General features: G+C 44.0%; 4 protein-coding genes across 4 annotated transcripts in view; 3 read left to right on the forward strand and 1 right to left on the reverse strand.

Annotated features, from left to right (window-relative positions):
- LOC309549119 (uncharacterized protein) overlaps positions 1 to 18,699 on the reverse strand; it is a 2,919,967-nt gene that overhangs the window by 2,497,997 nt on the left and 403,271 nt on the right. The gene's annotated exons all lie outside the window — the stretch shown is intronic.
- Positions 1 to 18,699, forward strand: part of LOC309549117 (uncharacterized protein) — a 4,285,597-nt gene that overhangs the window by 2,387,336 nt on the left and 1,879,562 nt on the right.
- LOC309549127 (uncharacterized protein) overlaps positions 15,361 to 18,699 on the forward strand; it is a 193,389-nt gene continuing 190,050 nt past the window's right edge. Inside the window, exon 1 of the mRNA XM_082249163.1 lies at positions 15,361 to 15,395. The gene's annotated coding sequence lies outside the window, so the exon portion shown is untranslated. The remainder of the gene's footprint in view (positions 15,396 to 18,699) is intronic.
- On the forward strand, positions 15,427 to 16,120 carry LOC309548682 (uncharacterized protein; the record flags this gene model as incomplete). The annotated part of the gene is made up of 1 exon (XM_082248644.1): positions 15,427 to 16,120. The coding sequence occupies one exon, from the start codon at positions 15,427 to 15,429 to the stop codon at positions 15,877 to 15,879; it is 453 nt and encodes a 150-aa protein (XP_082104770.1). The 3' UTR covers positions 15,880 to 16,120.

Here is an 18,699-nt window from a genome sequence, read left to right on the forward strand (position 1 = left end):
TCCTGCAGCTAATTCTCCTTCTAGTGACCACTGGGGGCACCTAGCGTGGTCTTTTGTTTTGTGTTTGCCTGTATCTTGCACTCTCCAAAGTGTATTTGACAGCTGCATAGGTTTGTCCTGGTCTTCCCATGAATCCATCTATGATCTGTGCCCTCAGCGCTCGGTATACATGTTTGTTTGTTTAAAATGATGCAACTGAAATCTATTGGCTTCGGCCCAGGGCAGGATCCTTCCATAGGACAGGGAGTCTGGGATTGAAGGATTATATAAAAGCTTAAGCAGAGGAGAATATGGTGAAGAAAGAAAATACAGTGTGCAATATTGTTTCCAAATGGACAACATAAATAGCGCAGGGGAGGAGGATTGTTTCAGTGGAGAGGACATGGTGGAGTCAGCTGACCATAATAAAGGGCATGGGTGAGTGGGGTAGATAAGCCCAAATTCAATTTCAGACCAGCGACTGGGTGGGGGATGGACAGACCAGGACATAAAAGTGTGGAGGTGGGAGGCATAATAATAATTTAACCACTTCCCATCGGAAGGTCGTCATATGAGATAACACCGCTCAGGCTAGTCAAAGTCCACGATTCAAGGTGGGTGCTGAACCTCGGCTCCCCACCAGGAGAAGCATTAAAGAAGAAAATGGTTGCACACCACCACGGAATCCAATGAAGAAAAGTTCCGTTATTCACATAGGTGGTACAAGGTACAGCAGGGTAGAACAGTAGATGTGTTTCACATGACTGCTACGTACTTGTTCACTACCAACTACCTTGCACCACCTACAGTATGTGAATAAATGAACTTTTCTTCATTGGATTCCGTGGTAATGTGCCACCATTTTCTTATTTAATATCTGGATGATGGGTGTAGCTGCAGGCATCATCCAGATATCTTTTTTTCAGCCAGTGATTCTGTTAGATATTTATTCCAAATTCATAATTCGGCACTTATTGGAATGATATTATATTCACAGCAAGCTTGCAAAATATATGTGATTTTATGATTAATCATAGTATTATTATGTGTGAATGACCTTGATCCAGTGATTAACAATGGAGTTCTTCATCTGAGCTGAGACAGTAAAATGTCAGATAATTCTGGAGTATGTAGCTAGTTGGAAGATGAAATATAAGGTATCTGCCGGGATAGTATGTCATGGAAGACAAGAATAGGACTAGGAATAATACATATAGTAGTTTAAATAATGTTAGTTAGGACTAGTGTTATCCCAGTCATAATTAATCGTATTTGTATGTATTTACTTAATGTTATACAAGTCGTATAAGTTGGTTATATGTGTTACTTTTGTGTACGATAAATGATGGTTATTTGGTACATGACATTAAGCACATTAGAGGACAAGAATAGTGTTACATGTGGGCTTGTCAATCAAAGTCCATGTATGACTGAGTAGTACCTCCTCTTGTATAGAATAACTGAAGCTAGCAGAAATTATGGATGCCATACAAGGTTTGGAGTATGGAAAGATCACGACGTCTACATGTAAGATAAATTGCCACGCGATTCGGACCTCGACAGGACACACAGACACTCAGACTAGGAAAGATCACACATATCACAGCCTCTCCACACAAATCTATTCATAGTCCTTTTTGACAACCTAAGCAGGTGTTTTGCTCTCTGAAACCTAGCAAACGTCATTTCCTGCTTCTAACTAGACATTTTACACTGAAGTAGGACACTGAGGATCACGCATGTCTATACAGCCATGACTTCAAGCTAAACACATTTTTCCATGAAATATTGTTTTTATTCCTCATATTTTTGACCTACACTGAACTGAACTGTTATACCTTTTACATTGTATTGTTGATGCCAAGTGTGTTTGAATAAAATCACACTTTATTTTAAAGTCAGTCTGGCTATCAATGCTAATCAAATTGAAACGCCTAAAGAGATTAGAATATTAGATATATTCTATATTTTACAGATTCCCTATCTTGTGCAATCCATCCTAGCAGCGCATGAGCCACTTGATTGCTTTTACATGCAGTGGGACGTCCTCCCCTCCCCCCCCTTTCCACCATCCTTTAGTGCCACTCCGAGCTCTCCTGTGCGACCAGGGAACCAGAAAACAGATCCGGCGACTGATTACTATAGAGCTGCTCAAAGACTGGATGGTCCCCGGCAATCTCTATGCTCCTGGGAGGCCGAAAGCAATATCATGACACCACTGCCGGTGCTGGCAGATGTAAACACTGCCAGGTTTTTATCCTGGAAAGCAGAGATCTATTTTTTTTAATCTTATGCTTTCCCGGGTAGAGGAGATATCTGGGGTCTATGTGACCCCAGATTTCTCCATAAAGAGGACCTGTCATGCCTTATTCCTATTACAAGGGATGAGTACATTTCTTCTAATAGGAATAGAAGTGATCAAAACAAAATTAAAGAGTTGGTGTAAAAATAATAATAACGTTTTTAAAACACTCCTGTCCCCTCGTTCTTGCACAAAAAAGCAAACGCATATGTAGGTTGCGCCCGCATATATAAACGATGTTTGGACCACACATGTGAGGCATCGCTGGGAACATCAGAGAAAGAGCAATAATTCTAGCACTAGACCTCCTCTGCAACTCTAAACAGGTAACCTTTAAACATTTTGAAAGCGTCACCTATGGAGATTATTTGGTACCGTAGTTTTGCGCCATTCTACGAATGTGCGCAATTGTAAAGCATGATACTTGTTTGAAATCTATTAACTCAGTGTGACATCATCTTTTATATTTTACAAAAAATTGGGTTGCAGTATCTATGGTGTTTTTGTTTGCATTAAAACTTATTAACCACTTAAGCCCCGGAAGATTTTACCCTCATTCCGACCAGGGGGTATTTTGCGATTCGGCACTGCGTGACTTTAACGGACAATTGTGCGGTCGTGCGACGCTGTACCTAAACAAATTTGACGTCCTTTTTTTCCCACAAACAGGGTTTTCTTTTGGTGTTATTTCATCACCTGTGCGATTTTTTTTTTTTTTTTTTGATCATGCGCTATAAACAAAAAAAGAGCGAGAATTTTGCAAAAATAACAATATTTTTCACATTTTTTATATGAAATTCCCCCCCAAAAAATGTAAAAATCAAAATTTTTTAACATTTTTGGCCAATTTGTTTTCTGCTACCTATGCTTGGTAAAAAAAAATCACAATAAGCGTATTTTGATTGGTTTGCGCAAAAGTTATTGCGTTTACTAACTAAGGGAAAGATATTTGTAATTTTTGTTGTTTTTTTTTTTAACTACTAATGGCGGCGATCTGCGATTTTTTTTTTTTGCGGGACTGCGACATTGCGGCGGACAGATCGGACCCTTGATTGACATTTTTGACACTTTTGGGGCTACCAGTGACATTGCTACAGTAATCAGTGCTATAAATATGGTTAACTTTATTGGGGAAGGAGGGGTTAAGTATGTCCATAGGGGCGTGATTCTAAATGTCATTGGACATGGCTACTGGTGTAAGAACAGAGATCAACGGTCCTACATAGTAGAACCGTGTGATCTCCATTTTTACACAGGGGAGAATGACAGGCGGCTTTGTTTACATTAGCCGCCTGCCTTTCTCCCTTCACGGCGCACGATCGCGAGTGACCGGCGGACATCGGGTCTGCCGGTCACACACACTGACTTCTTAGGGAACGAGCCGGGGCGGGCGCGCGCCTCCGCGGGCGGGCGCGCGCTCGCCCGCTATTGGCTCACAAGCCAGTGACAGGCTAGTGACGTACCGGTACGTCACTTTGCCTGGCTGGGGCTGACCGCCGCAGTATATGTACTTGTGGCGGTCGGCAACCGGTTAAAGTGTATTTTTTCCAAAGTGTTTGAAAAATTGCTGCAACCGCCATTTTATTCTCTAGGGTCTTTGCTGAAAATATATATTTTTATTGTTTGGGGGTTCTAAGTAATTTTTTAGCAATGAAATGATGATTTTGACATGTAGGAGAGAAATGCCAGAATTGGCCCGGATGGGAAGTGGTTAACAGGTCAGGTGCTCCCAGACCGCCCCTAGATCTCAGCCAAAGCAAAGTGGATTGTGCTATGGATGGGACTTATGGTGCCATATAAATGTAACAAAGGTACTTTGCAGCAATTTCAGGCAAGAAAGAGGGACTTGGACCGGGAGAGTCTCCAATAGGTACAGCAGTTTGGGGAGGAACCACATTTTGAGGACATTTACCGTGCCTAGCCAGGAGATATTATACAGTAAGCATCCCATTGTTTCAGGGATAAATGTATGTCATGAAATAAAGAAGGAAGGTTACACAAAATGAGGTTGAAGGATTGTAAGAGGTGCATGAAAGTCAGCCAGCCCCCAGTCTGATGTACTCACCCTCCAGTCTGTAACCAACCAAGTAGACCTGTCTCTTGGTACAAAGAACAGGGGTTTAGTTGACACACATTTGCAAACGCATGTGAAAGCTGCAGAGCCACTTCACGGCACCCTGTTATATCTGCAGTCCTACACTCTTAATTTAGTGTCCTCACACTGGAGGCACATGGCCGCTAATGGGTGGATGGGGGACAGGTGAGAGGGAGACAGCCCAACCTCCCCCAACCCATCCTCATCCACGACTGGCTGTTGTCTCAAAGACTCAAATAATTAGGTTTATAACCATGGTGCAAACTGGAAGAGACCAGCTGAAAAGCATTACACCTCCATCCCCTTGGTGGATGCAGTATATAGATAGGAAGGGATTTTATGTATGGGGCATGGCCTGTAAAGCTCACTGCCTTTGAAATCCCTAATTTCCTTTTGGGACTTTATGTGAGACAAGCAGGTCATGCTATTGGTCTCTCTCCCTGTCTACGGAAAACACTAAGGTCAAATCAAAACTGCATCCACCAAAAACGCACGAAAATCGCACGGTGGGACTTTATATGAGACAACAAGCTGTGAGCAAGGCGTCTCCATCCCTGGTTTCTTAAACATATTGGACTAGGTGGGACTTTAAATGAGACCCAAGCTGGTGTTGCCCGGCGTCTCCATCCCTATAACAAAACACAAAATGAGGTTGAAGGATTGTAAGAGGTGCATGAAAGTCAGCCAGCCGCCAGTCAAACATAAAATTAAGAGTGTAGGACTGCAGATATAACAGGGTGCCGTGAAGTGGCTCTGCAGCTTTCACATGCGTTTGCAAATGTGTGTCAACTAAACCCCTGTTCTTTGTACCAAGAGACAGGTTTTATTTGGTTGGTGACAGACTGGAGGGTGAGTACATCAGACTGGGGGCTGGCTGACTTTCATGCACCTCTTACAATCCTTCAACCTCTTTTTTTCTTGTTATAGGGATGGAGACGCCGGGCAACACCAGCTTGGGTCTCATTTAAAGTCCCACCTAGTCCAATATGTTTAGGCAACCAGGGATGGAGACGCCTTGCTTACAGCTTGGTGCCTCATATAAAGTCCCACCGTGCGATTTTCGTGCGTTTTTGGTGGATGCAGTTTTGATTTGACCTTAGTGTTTTCTGTATACAGGGATGGAGACCAATAGCATGACCTGCTTGTCTCACATAAAGTCCCAAAAGGAAATTAGGGATTTCAAAGGCAGTGAGCTTTACAGGCCATGCCCCATACATAAAATCCCTTCCTATCTATATGCTGCATCCACCAAGGGGATGGAGGTGTAATGCTTTTCAGCTGGTCTTTTCCAGTTTGCACCATGGTTATAAACCTAATTATTTGAGTCTTTGAGACAACAGCCAGTCGTGGATGAGGATGGGTTGGGGGAGGTTGGGTGTCTCCCTCTCACCTGTTCCCCCATCCACCCATTAGTGGCCATGTGCCTCCAGTGTGGAGACACTAAATTAAGAGTGTAGGACTGCAGATATAACAGGGTGCCGTGCAGTGGCTCTGCAGCTTTCACATGCGTTTGCAAATGTGTGTCAACTAAACCCCTGTTCTTTGTACCAAGAGACAGGTTTTATTTGGTTGGTGACAGACTGGAGGGTGAGTACATCAGATTGGGGGCTGGCTGACTTTCATGCACCTCTTACAATCCTTCAACCTCATTTTGTGTTTTGTTATAGGGATGGAGACGCCGGGCAACACCAGCTTGGGTCTCATATAAAGTCCCACCTAGTCCAATATGTTTAAAGAAGGAAGGTTAGCTTAGTATAATGAGGAGAAGGTGTCACATGAATAACGAGGTATTTGAGGGAACAGGTACACTAGTGATACGAGTAAGCGGATTGTAAGGTGCCCAGAGTTGTGGGAGGAATGTTGATAGAAAGATCCTCGATCTTAGAAGTATTAATCTTATACCCTGGCAGTGTACTCAGGTAGATGATTGACAATTATTGGTAGTTCTGATTTATACACAGCATGTTTGTTACAATGAATGTTTTATTATATATTCAGAGTGGAATCCTCGGGGATTATAATATTGATGTTAAAGAAGAGTATAAAGAGGAGGATGAGGAGTATGGAGTGATGGAGGAGTTTTCAGAAGGACACAAGGATATGATGGAGCCACCTAATACCAGGAACCCACCAAAGAGATGTCCCCGTCCTCTGTATTCCCGGGATTCCACACAGGAAGGTCACACCGTCTCTCAATGTTACAAGGTTGGTGCGATAGAGTATCTAGAACATGGACTTGTGGAGATGATGTGTGGATTATTTTTTGTGAGCTTATATTTTACAGATGATTTTTCTCTCATTTTCTTAAGGGTGAAGATCTGATAGATATAAAAGTTGAGGTTAAAGCAGAAGAAGAAGAAGAGACGTATGTGAGGGATGATCAGCAGTCTATGGAGGAGGATGGAATAACGGGGACATTTATAGAGGAGGACACTCCTACAGAGATCAGCACAGGTGGGTCATTACACAAAATACTAGAGATTAGCTTCGAATTCGAGTCAAAGCTAACTTCAACTCAAACATTGGTCGTTCGATCGTTCGTCGAATGACAAACAAATATGCTTCTTCGCAGGAAATTTGAGAATCCCTTAATGCACTGCGCGCGCGCTGCACGTTATGTGATTGGCCAAAGCATGCACCCTGACCTCATGCTTTGGCCAATCAAATGATCTCTTCCATGATTGGACTAAAGGCAGGCTGCTTTTAGCCAATCATGGCTCAGGGGCCAAGTACACGCCTTAAACGACATAAAGGCTGCCCACACAGCCGCAGCGTGTAGTGTGATTGTGCGGGCGAGGAGACAGGGAGAGCAATGCGTTTGAGGCATGGCAAAAGTAGCTTTTTTTGGAGTTTGTCAGACAGTGCAGCCAGAGAGACATTCTTAGCAGTGTAGGGAGGGACGGGAATGTATTTAAGGCAGGGAGAGAATCGTTTCTTTGCAGTTTGTCAGACAGTGCAGTGCCAGTGATTCATTCCTAGCAGGGAGGGAGAGAGATTTCATCTATAGGGCTATCGAATACATCATATCAGTGAGAGTATTGTTAATCGGTCACTTGCGTACATCTATAAGCACCACAGCTCATCTATAGGGCTATCGATTACATCATATCAGTAAGAGTATTGTTAATCGGTCACTTGCGTACATCTATAAGCACCACAGCTCATCTATAGGGCTTTCCATTACATCATAGCAGTGAGACTATTGTTAATCGGTCACTTGCGTACATCTATAAACACCACAGTTCATCTATAGGGCTATTGATTACATCACATCAGTGAGAGTATTCTCAATCGGTCACTTGCGTACATCTATAACCACCACAGCTTATCTATAGTGCTATCAATTACATCATATCAGTGAGAGTATTGTTATTCGGTCACTTTTGTACATCTATAAGCACCACAGCTCATCTATAGGGCTATCGATTACATCATATCAGTGAGAGTATTGTTATTCGGTCACTTGTGTACATCTATAAGCACCACAGCTCATCTATAGGGCTATTGATTACATCACATCAGTGAGAGTATTCTCAATCGGTCACTTGCGTACATCTATAACCACCACAGCTTATCTATAGTGCTATCAATTACATCATATCAGTGAGAGTATTGTTATTCGGTCACTTTTGTACATCTATAAGCACCACAGCTCATCTATAGGGCTATCGATTACATCATATCAGTGAGAATATTGTTAATCGGTCAGTTGCGTAAATCTATAAGCCCCACAGCTCATCTATAGGCCTATCCATTACAGCATATCAGTAAGAATATTGTTAATCGGTCACTTGCATACATCTATAAGCACCACAGCTCATCTATAGTGCTATTGATTACATCATATCAGGTCATTGAGTATCTATTGGTCAGTTGCGTATACCCTATATTGATCTGTATCAACATCATGTCCAAAAGGCTGACGAGGAGAGGCCGAGGCTCACAGGCCACGAAAAGAGGGCAAGCAGCCTCTGTGTCCATTGTGAAAAGTGGTGATCACAGTTGACAGTGCATCCTCTGCAGGCAGGGCACACCTGTCCTTTATTTCGGATACTGCCTGTGCTATTCAGCCACAACATGTGGAAGAGTTGGTGGAGAGGATCAAAAGGCCGTCCTCGTCCTCTGACACCCATGCTCACAGTAGTTTGCCTTCCACAGCAGCTGCCAAAGCGGCCCATTCCACAGGCTCCTTCTCCAAAGCTACTACTTCTGTCGTCCCACCATCATGCATGGAGGAGTCACCTGAACTATTCGATCCTAGGGTCAGTGACATGCTGCTAGAGGAAGCGCAGCAATTTGAAAGCTGTGATGTTGGTTCGAAGGTTGATAAAGGGAATAGCGTGAGCCTAGAGAGAGGGGGTGACAATGACGGACAAGAAACCAGCAAACCAGCAGTCATGTTGCCACAGCTGAAGCATATTGCCAAGTTTGTGCCAGTGATGAGGAGGGGGGGGGGGATGATGAGGTCACTGACTGTACTTGGGTGCCTGACAGGATAGAGGAGGGGGAGGATGGGGAGGATGCACAACTCCAATGAGGCAGGATGTGCTCCAAGGGGCTGCCATAGCAGTAGCCAACCTATTGGGTCACAGCATAGAGCTCCACAGGTGCAGGGTGCTGCAAAATCCCTGCAGACTCATAAAAGTTCATTAGTGTGGGCTTTTTTCAGCACCTGTGCAGTAGACCGCAGCGTTGCTGTTTGCAACATCTGTCTAAAGAGAATAAAGCATGGCCAGAACACCAGCTGCTTGGGCACCACATGCTTGACAAGGCATATGATGACCTGCCTTGCAGTCCATTGGCAACAGCACCTGAAAGAGGCACCAGATCAAAACCAGCATACATTACCTTGCTCCTCATCTGTGATCTCTAACCCTACTATACCTCATGCCTTCTCAAATACCAGCATTGAGAGGGATGATGGTATAGCAATGAGTGGCACAGAGACTTGAACCCAATCTGCTAGCAGTACACCACTGCTTGATTTGAGCAGCAGGCAAATTTCACTACCCCAGTTTTTGAACCATAGAAAGAAATATTGTCCCAGCCATCCACATGCTCAGCATCTTAATGCTAGCTTGGCCAAATTGCTAGCATTACAGTTGCTGCCTTTTCATCTGGTAGACTCGGCTTCTTTTTGCAAATTTGTGGAATGTGCTGCACCACAGTGGCAGGTCCCAAAAAGGCATTTCTTTTCATGTAAGGCCATTCTGGCTCTCTACCGTCATGTGGAAGGTAGTGTTTTGGCCTCGTTGGACAAAGCGGTCAGCAGAAAGGTGCACTTTACTGCTGACTCTTGGTCCAGCAGGCATGGACAGGGACATTATATTTATTTCACGGCGCACTGGGTAACTCTCCTGGCAGCTGGGAAGGATGCAGGACAGGGTTCAGTGTTACAGCTTGTTTTGCCACCACACCTCCAAAAAGGTGGAGCTGGTTCTGCCACATCTGGCTACTCCACCACCATCTCCTCCTTCTCCATGTCCTCTTCTGTTCAATTGTCATCTGATGCAGCAGTGCTCCCTAAGCGTTCCAGGGGCTACGCAAGCAGTCAGGCTAAAAGATGCCATACTGTGCTTCAGTTGGTCTGTCTAGGGGATAGGACATTCTGTCAGCTCTGCAGGGGCAAGCTCAGAGATGGAGGTGCCACGACAGCTTAAACCAGGAATGGTTGTATGCGACAATGGCACCAACCTTCTCTCTGCCCTCCGACAGGGACACTTGACACATGTTCCATGCTTGGCATATGTTCTCAATCTGGTGGTGCAGCGTTTCTTGAGCAGATACCCGGGCTTCCAAGATCTCCCGAGGCAGGCCAGAAAAGTCATTGGCCATTTCCGCGGTTCATTCAATGCCAGTGCTCGCTTATCTGACATTCAATGAGAATTCAACCTGCCCACCAACCGCCTCATTTGTGACAGGCCCAGCAGGTGGAACTCAACGTTGGCAATGCTGCAGCGGCTGCACATGCAGCAGGACGCCATCAATGAGTACCTGTGTGAGTATGGCACAAGGACAGGGTCAGCGGAACTTGGCATTTTTTTGCCACGCCAGTGGCTTTTGATTAAGGATGCATGCATTGTCACCATTTGAGGAGGCCACAAGGATGGTGAGCCAGGATGATGCATGCATCAGTGACACTATCCCACTAGTCTACCTGCAGGAGCACACGCTGCATGGAATCATGGACAAGGTACTTGAGGCAGAACAGCAGGAGGAAGAGGAGGACTTCCTTTCCAAACAAGGCCCCCTTTATGCAGATATCATTCCTGCAGGGACACACAGGAGGAAGAGGAGGATGAGGATTTCGGCAGCATGGATGTAGAGGATAGCATACAGCAGTCTTCAAGGCATGGTTTTAATTCCCCAGGAGTTGTACACAGTTGGGGAGAGGTTGCTACTGCTGACAATGTCATACTTAGTGACCCAGAGGACTCAGAAGCTCGTGCCTCCTCCAACTTACGCTGCATGGGCTCCCTGATTCTGCAAAGCCTGCGAAAGGACCCGAGAATTCATGCGATCAAGGAGAGGGATAATTACTGGTTGGCAACCCTTCTTGATCCACGTTAAAAGGATAAAGTTGCAGAGCTCATCCTGCCTTCGCAGAGGGAGCAGAGGATGAAACATCTTGAGGAGGCCTTGAAAAAAAATTTGTGTACCGCCTTTCCAGACACTGGGATGTCAACATTCTCTGGACGTGTTTCTGAGGCATCGTTCAACCAAAGGAGGAGCGGTGGAGAAGGCAGCCGGCTGACCGATGCCTTTAAACAGTTATTTTATCCTCAGCAGCACCCAGGGCTGTAAGGTTTAAGCAACCGTCAGCAGCGTCTCCATCATATGGTGCATGATTATCTAGGCGCAAGAGTAGACTTGGAGACCTTTCCAGCTGAGCATCCACTGGGTTACTGGGTCTTGAGGATGAACCAATGGCCAGAACTTGCTCAATATGACATGGAGCTACTGGCCTGTCCTGCTTCCAGCGTGCTTTCCGAATGGATGTTCATTGGTGCTGGAGGTTTTGTGACGGATAAAAGAGTGTGTCTGCCCACAGACTCTGTTGACCAGCTGACTTTTATCAAAATGAACCAGTCCTGGATCAACAAGAGCTATCAAGCCCCTGATGCAGATGTAACTGATTGAATTTGCTAGGGGTCTGCCATCCCTTGAAGACTGCATATACTGCCTATCCTATTCCTCTACCTTGATTCTGCTAGCTTCGAACAATGCTTTTGGTTTAGATCACTACCAACGCCCAAGGCCTAATTTTTCTGCACTTGTATGACAGGTGCATACAATTTAAATGTCTTATGTAATTTTAACAGCAGGCCCTGTCCCTGGGCCCTGCTACCTGTGAGGGGTTATGGTGTTCAGGCACCAACAACACCAAAGGCCCAATATTTTTGCACCTGTGTGACAAGTTGTCACGATTGACCACGCCCACGGCGACTAGCTAACTGAGACGTGGTTTCATGTCTGGGGAGTATGAGGGAATAAGGGAAACTCCTACTGAGTAATAAGACACTTTCACAGCCCACACTGCCTTTGGCCACCACTAGAGGGGGACTCCACTCCCCTCCAGCTGGCTGATGACACACAGGCAAATATGAATCTTACAATCTGGTGCACTGTAAGGGTTGGGGAGCAGTCTAGCAATTATCACACAATACTAGGATTCCTCCAGCTATCCTACAAGCTAGAACCCCGGTGTTAATCACTCTTCCCACTGTCCACACCCCACACACCATAAACGATAGCCTGCCACCACCCAACAGTTTGTCCAAAGACTGGTCTGCTGGGCCACCACACACACACAGATCTCTGTCTAGTTTACAATCTGCATGCAATCTGCCAACATGCAGTGCAATTGCATACAGATTGGCATGTAACTTAGACCAAGCAATTAGGCACTAAAATGCAACAATCTCTCCAGAGATATGAGTCCTAGCTTAGTACACAGAAGTCACTTATTAATTTTATAATTTAATATCCCGAAAGTGGGCAGTGCATAAGAAATAAACACAAAAAAAAGGAAGTTACAAAAAATGCAAAAAGACACACAATTGGCAATTTGCTCTGAAAATAAAAACAGAAATAAACTTTACCGAAGCTTATCCCTTGGTAGAAGCATACCGGAAACCATGTGGGGACTCCCCAGTTTAGAACTGGCTTCATGGAAGAACAATGTCCATATCTCAGGTTTCCCAATTTATTGGAATATGAATGTGGGCTAGACTTTAGCCCTTGACCAATCAACCCCAGGGGGTGTCCCATCGCAGCCCACAGGATGTTTCCTGTTCGGAAATGACCAGAGTTGAATCTACCCAGAACGGCACTGACCGCTAAATCAGGGATAGGAATTCTGACACCAGCGCATCGGTCTGATTGTGACAGTACCAAACTATGCCTGCCTGCCGCAATCAGGTGCCATATAGCGGTTTTGTGCGTTTCTCTAGGATTCTACACACGCTACAGACACAGATTTACATGTACATGTAGCCCAACACGTGAACCATAAGAAGGAATTATTTTCATCTCTCTGCCACTAATATTTTACCTATTATGAGAGATAAAATACATTCCTTTGATCTGATGATACCAATCAAAGCTTGCAGACTGTTTGGAGCCTATATTCGCCCCCTGTGGATCCCCTCGCAGCCAAGATGACCAGCAGCTCTCTTTAAGGCTTCAGAAAGGTGACAACTTTTGTTCACTTGCATGGGAGACTTTAATTGGCATCCAGGTGTCACCTCCATCCCAGAGACCAGTTCTGTCCCTTTCAAATGCTAATAAAAGGACATGTGTATGACTGATACTAAATACTATATTCTTAATACACAGACAATAGACACTACATTCACAATTATACTATTTCTACAGATCACTTAATATCTCGCTAAGGCAAAGCTACCCTACTCTTACATTTATGTTACACAAGTACATGCAATTTCAAATTTGTATGGAATTCTTACCAGCAGGTCCCGTTCCTGCACCCAGCAAGAGTAACTGCAAGGTCTTGGTTATGGTGTTCAGGCACCACCAACAGCAAAGGCCCAATTTTTGGCACCTGTATGACAAGTACAAGTGATTTCATATTTGTATGGATTTTTTAGCAGCAGGTCCCATTCCTGCGCCCAGCAAGAGTAACTGCGAGGGGTTGGGGTGTTCAGGCACCACTAACAACAAAGGCCCAATTTTTCTGCACCCGTATGACAAGTACATGCGATTTGAAATTTGTATGTATATTTGTATATGACATTTTTTCCTTTAGAAATGTTAGTATTGCTGCAGCAGGCTACATACATCATAGAGATGCACTACTTTACAGGCACATTCAGGGGACCCCCCAGGAACTATATTTGAAGGAATTTTTATAGTTTCATTTTAAGCCTCATTAAAATCAGTAAATCACTGCTCCTTTAAAAATGGTTGTTTTTAAAACTTTTTTTTCATTGCTACATATTCCCCAGGCCAGGGCCCGGACCCGGACCCCCATACACTTTTTTGAGGCAATAACTTGCATTTAAGCCTTCAAAATAAGGCCATTTGATTATCGAGGTTCGAGTCCCATAGACTTCAATGGGGTTTGTTTATTCAAACAAACTTTTCCTCTGTTCCTGGTGTTCTGGTGCGAACCGAACCGGGGGGTGTTCGGCTCATCGCTACTAAATGCATTCCTCCACCTATACTGCTCACTGATTGGTCCAGAGTGCCCAGGTCTAGCAAGATCTCTGACCGCAATTTTCTCAGATTTGCTTGCTCTGATATCTGCTGGCTGTGCCGGGTGTATAGTCTCAGACCCAAGTCACTGAGTGCAGTCTCAGGAGATGGCAGGCAGTGGTGTGGGACCTCTACAATTTGTCTCATGTAACATATAAGCTTCCATTGATTACTGAATACCAATATTATGAGTCCTGACCCCCACACTATATACTCTATGTTGTACATTACATACTCCTGACCCCTGCACTATATACTCTATGTTGTACTTAATTCTGATACTATATAGTCCTAACTTTTGTATCCTATATAATAAGTTGTACATTATATAGTCCTTCTTTTGCACCCATTTTCTACAAGCTGGATATTTGATATCTGATGGTTTGATTGAAGCACAGACATTTACATGTTGATAATAATGTGATAACATTCTCAGACTTTGGAACCTTAAACAGAAAGTGATATTTGGGGAGGAGTCAAAAACCCAATGATGGTGGTCTTCAGGATCAGTCCGGTCTTCATCTTTGTTGTTCTCCCCGATCCTCACTCTCTGACCTCTGGTGGGGCTCAGCCCCACTGTTATTTATGACTAAACCATGGACTAAATAAGGAAGTGCAGGACTTCTTGTGTTGGGAAGATTGCAATGAGTGACAGAGGGGGAGGGGGACACTCGTCCTATAATCCCCTCATCACTGTCACTCCTATAAAAGACAGTTCTCGTTGTTTCCTCACTCTCTGACTAAGGTCCATGAATAAAGAAATGAACTGGTAGGAGATCAGAGGACCCATTTACTAGTTACCTTGAGGATGGAATTGTAAGATCCTCAGAGACAAAGCTGCCTGATGTGGGTGGAGTCCGGGTTTAGGGGAACCATTCTGCTCATTTCTAGTAATAATCTTTTTATTTCTATTTTAGTACATGGACGGGAGATGAGGAAAACCTCAGAGGATTGTCTCAATTTGTCTCCAGACTGTAAAGTAGAAGATGAGGACATCACACAGTATAGTCTAGGAGAAAACCCGGCTACCTCAAATGTCCATCCGACACCACACAGTGTAGATGGACCATCGTATTCCTCTTATCCTGAGGAACCTCAGACTGTGAGGGATGGTGCCGTCCTTCCAACAGATAAGAGGTTTTCCTGTACTGAGTGCGGGAAGTGTTTCCATTTTAAATGCAATCTTGATGTGCACAAAAGGTCTTGCACAGGTGAGAAGTCCAATCTTTACGCACATCGGAGATTACACACAGGGGAGAAGCCATATTCCTGTAATGAGTGTGGTAAAGGTTTTTCACATAAGTCCCATCTTAACACACATCAGCAACTACACATGGAGCTGAAGCCATTTTCCTGTTTGGAGTGTGGTAAATGTTTTGTACGAAAATCAAACCTTGTTACACATCAGAGGTCTCACACAGGGGAGAAGCCGTATTCCTGTCCTGAGTGTGGGAAATGTTTTTCACAGAAGTCCATTCTTTACAGACATCAGAGGTCTCACACGGGGGAGAAGCCATTTTCCTGTTCAGATTGTGGTAAATGTTTTGCACGAAAGTCAAACCTTGTTATACATCAGAGGTCTCACACAGGGGAGAAGCCGTATTCCTGTCCTGAGTGTGGGAAATGTTTTTCACAGAAGTCCATTCTTTACAGACATCAGAGATCTCACACGGGGGATAAGCTCTGTTCCTGTCCTGAGTGTGGGAAATGTTTTTCACAGAAGCCCCCTCTTAACACACATCAGAGATCTCATACAGGGGAGAAACCATTTTCCTGTCCTGAGTGAGGGAATTGATAATCACTGAAGTCCTGTCTTCCTGTACATCAGGGATCCCACACAACCCTTGAGGTGTAGTAGTGCCTTGAGTGCAGAAAATGTCTTCTATATGAATGTTGCTGGACATCACAGCTCTCATGTGGGGAAGAAGCACACCCTGATATACACCTCAGATATACACCATGGCTGATCTTCATCATGTAAGAAACACTTCATAAGGATATCAGAGATCACCAAAGACATGGATGAAGTGTTGTGCTGTGTTGGCCATTGATAGCAGTAGAAAAATAAAAATGGAGTCTATGACGAAACTGCTTGGCACCCCAACTATGTGGTTCCTTCTGCCAAATCGTGCTTCCTGCCCTCCAAACCGTTTTGGGTAGACTGAGAGCTAATACCAGCCCCTTTTACCCAAAATATCATACACAAACAAGATGTGAGGTAAAATCCAAAGGAATGACTGTTTATTGAAACTCAGACACATACATCATACCGTACAGGAGGACATCCCCTCCTGATCATATTACCCTAACAATACAAACTGTAAACAAGAATATATGTAACATAACTAAGGAACAGCCAACATGAACTACGCTACTCCCCCTCTAGCAACTAATAACTTACAGTGATATACTTAACATGAGCTAATTAACTGGTCACTTAAACCAGCCTAGGTGGAGGGGACAATACTAGCAGACAGACAGGGATAATTGAACAATGGGAGAGATCTACTTAACATAAACACATTATAGCAGGAGGCCCCAGTGGTTTCAGCTGATTACATAACATCTACAGTCATTGCTGGTTTGAGGCATAGAGGCCCCAAATATGGATATGGAACCTCCAGTTCCCAGAGTCTGTGTGTTTTGGAGAGACATGAACTTGAATCAGAAACAAGACCACTCCACGGATTCCCCAGGCATACACCTCCCAAAGAGTGTAAAGAAAAGGTTTGGGCCTTTACATGATAGACACGACAAACCAAAGCTGACAGGACAAAAATACCGTATTTATTGATACAACAAAAATGAAATGATTACAAACATGGTATACAATAGTATAAAAGGATGATAAAAATCAAGTACAGAACCCCAATCCAAGTTAATAAAGACCAGCATGTCAATCAACATGAGTAAGAGAATGATTGAGTAAGGTCATAGCATCCATAACTGATGCGTTTCGTGGACTAAATCTTGCCACTTCTTCAAGAGTAGATGTATGATCGGTGTCTGATAATAAACATACGTATAAGGAATTGTGATAATGTTGGTAAATAAAAACTGGGCAGGGGTGGAAAGGGGAGACAGGCTACCACATCCCAAGACTTACAAAGAACTCTGGCAGTAACTGGTACCGGAGGTGAAGGCATGGACCCAGATGTCTCCCACGGGAGCTGAGGGTGCAGAAGGCCCCCGGATATGGCGAAAAACGCCACACATAAAGCAGAGTGTGGTTCAGAGTGATTGGAGTAGTACTGATAACACCATAATAAAGTATCTATAAAAGATAAGTAATATAAAATAGTAAATGAGTATGTAGTATATGGAAAAACATCGTACTACTAGAGTGGTATCAGTGGAAAGTGAAAGGATAAGGTAATCTAATAGATCCAAGTGCCTGAGAGGTAGGGTGAGTAAGGAATGAGGGAAATAAAGAAAGTAGGCTCAAGGGCCAAGTATGGAGGAACCATGATGGTAGAAAAATAGACCAAGTAAATAATACCTCAGAAAGAAAAAAGGTAGATATGTGCACCCAAATGACCGCAATGGCAGAAATATTACCAGATGGTGTGAGTTGTAATGAAAAAGATGTGCACTAAAAGTAACCAAAGTGAAAATATATAAGAAGAGAATACCAAAGAAGTAAATCCCAGACTCCAGTGTAAGTGCGTCCCTTATTCGCCAAAGCCGCCGGCAATAGTGCACCCAATGTCACGCCGCTGCATGTGTGGGGACCCGCGGGAACAGCAGGAGGATAGCCAAACCATCCAACGGGCCGCCTATTATACACAAAGAATGAAAAACAGCAGTTGGCGTCAGAATGATGGCGTTGATGAGCGGCGGCGCCGCCCACCAGATCCCCCGTGCCCGATAGAGCAAAGGGAGAGGAGGAGGGCATCCGCCACACATCGCAGCTCCCAGGACAGACAGCAGGCACCAAGTCAAGCCAGCCAGCCAGTGAATATCAGAGTACCTGTAATAAATTGTATGGAGCAGAGTCCAAAGGGTATCAAATGTACATCAAATCTCCATCCCTAAATCGCGAAGATAAGAGGGGGAGGGCAGGACTTTACATGAGGCGCACAGTGGGAATGGCTGTGCGTCTCCATCCCTAATTCAATGAAAATAAAGAAAAGGTTTGGGACTTTACATGAGAGACACGACAAACCAAAGCTGACAGAACAAAAATACCGTATTTATTGATACAACAAAAATGAAATGATTACAAACATGGTATACCATAGTATAAAAAGAGTTCTATGTAAGTCTTGGGTTGTGGTAGCCTGTCTCCCCTTTCCTCCCCTGCCCAGTTTTTATTTACCAACATTATCGCAATTCCTACTTATACGTATGTTTTTTATCAGACACAGATCATACATCTACTCTTGAAGAAGTGGCAAGATTTAGTCCACGAAACGCGTCAGTTATGGATGCTATGAATTTACTCAATCATTCTCTTACTCATGTTGATTTCCATGCTGGTCTATTAACTTGGATTGGGATTATGTACTTGATTTTTATCATCTTTTTATACTATTGTATACCATGTTTGTAATCAATTCATTTTTGTTGTATCAATAAATACGGTATTTTTGTCCTGACAGCTTTG

Source organism: Pelophylax lessonae (assembly GCF_965119305.1).
Source record: "Pelophylax lessonae genome assembly, chromosome: 3".
Lineage (NCBI taxonomy): Eukaryota > Metazoa > Chordata > Amphibia > Anura > Ranidae > Pelophylax > Pelophylax lessonae.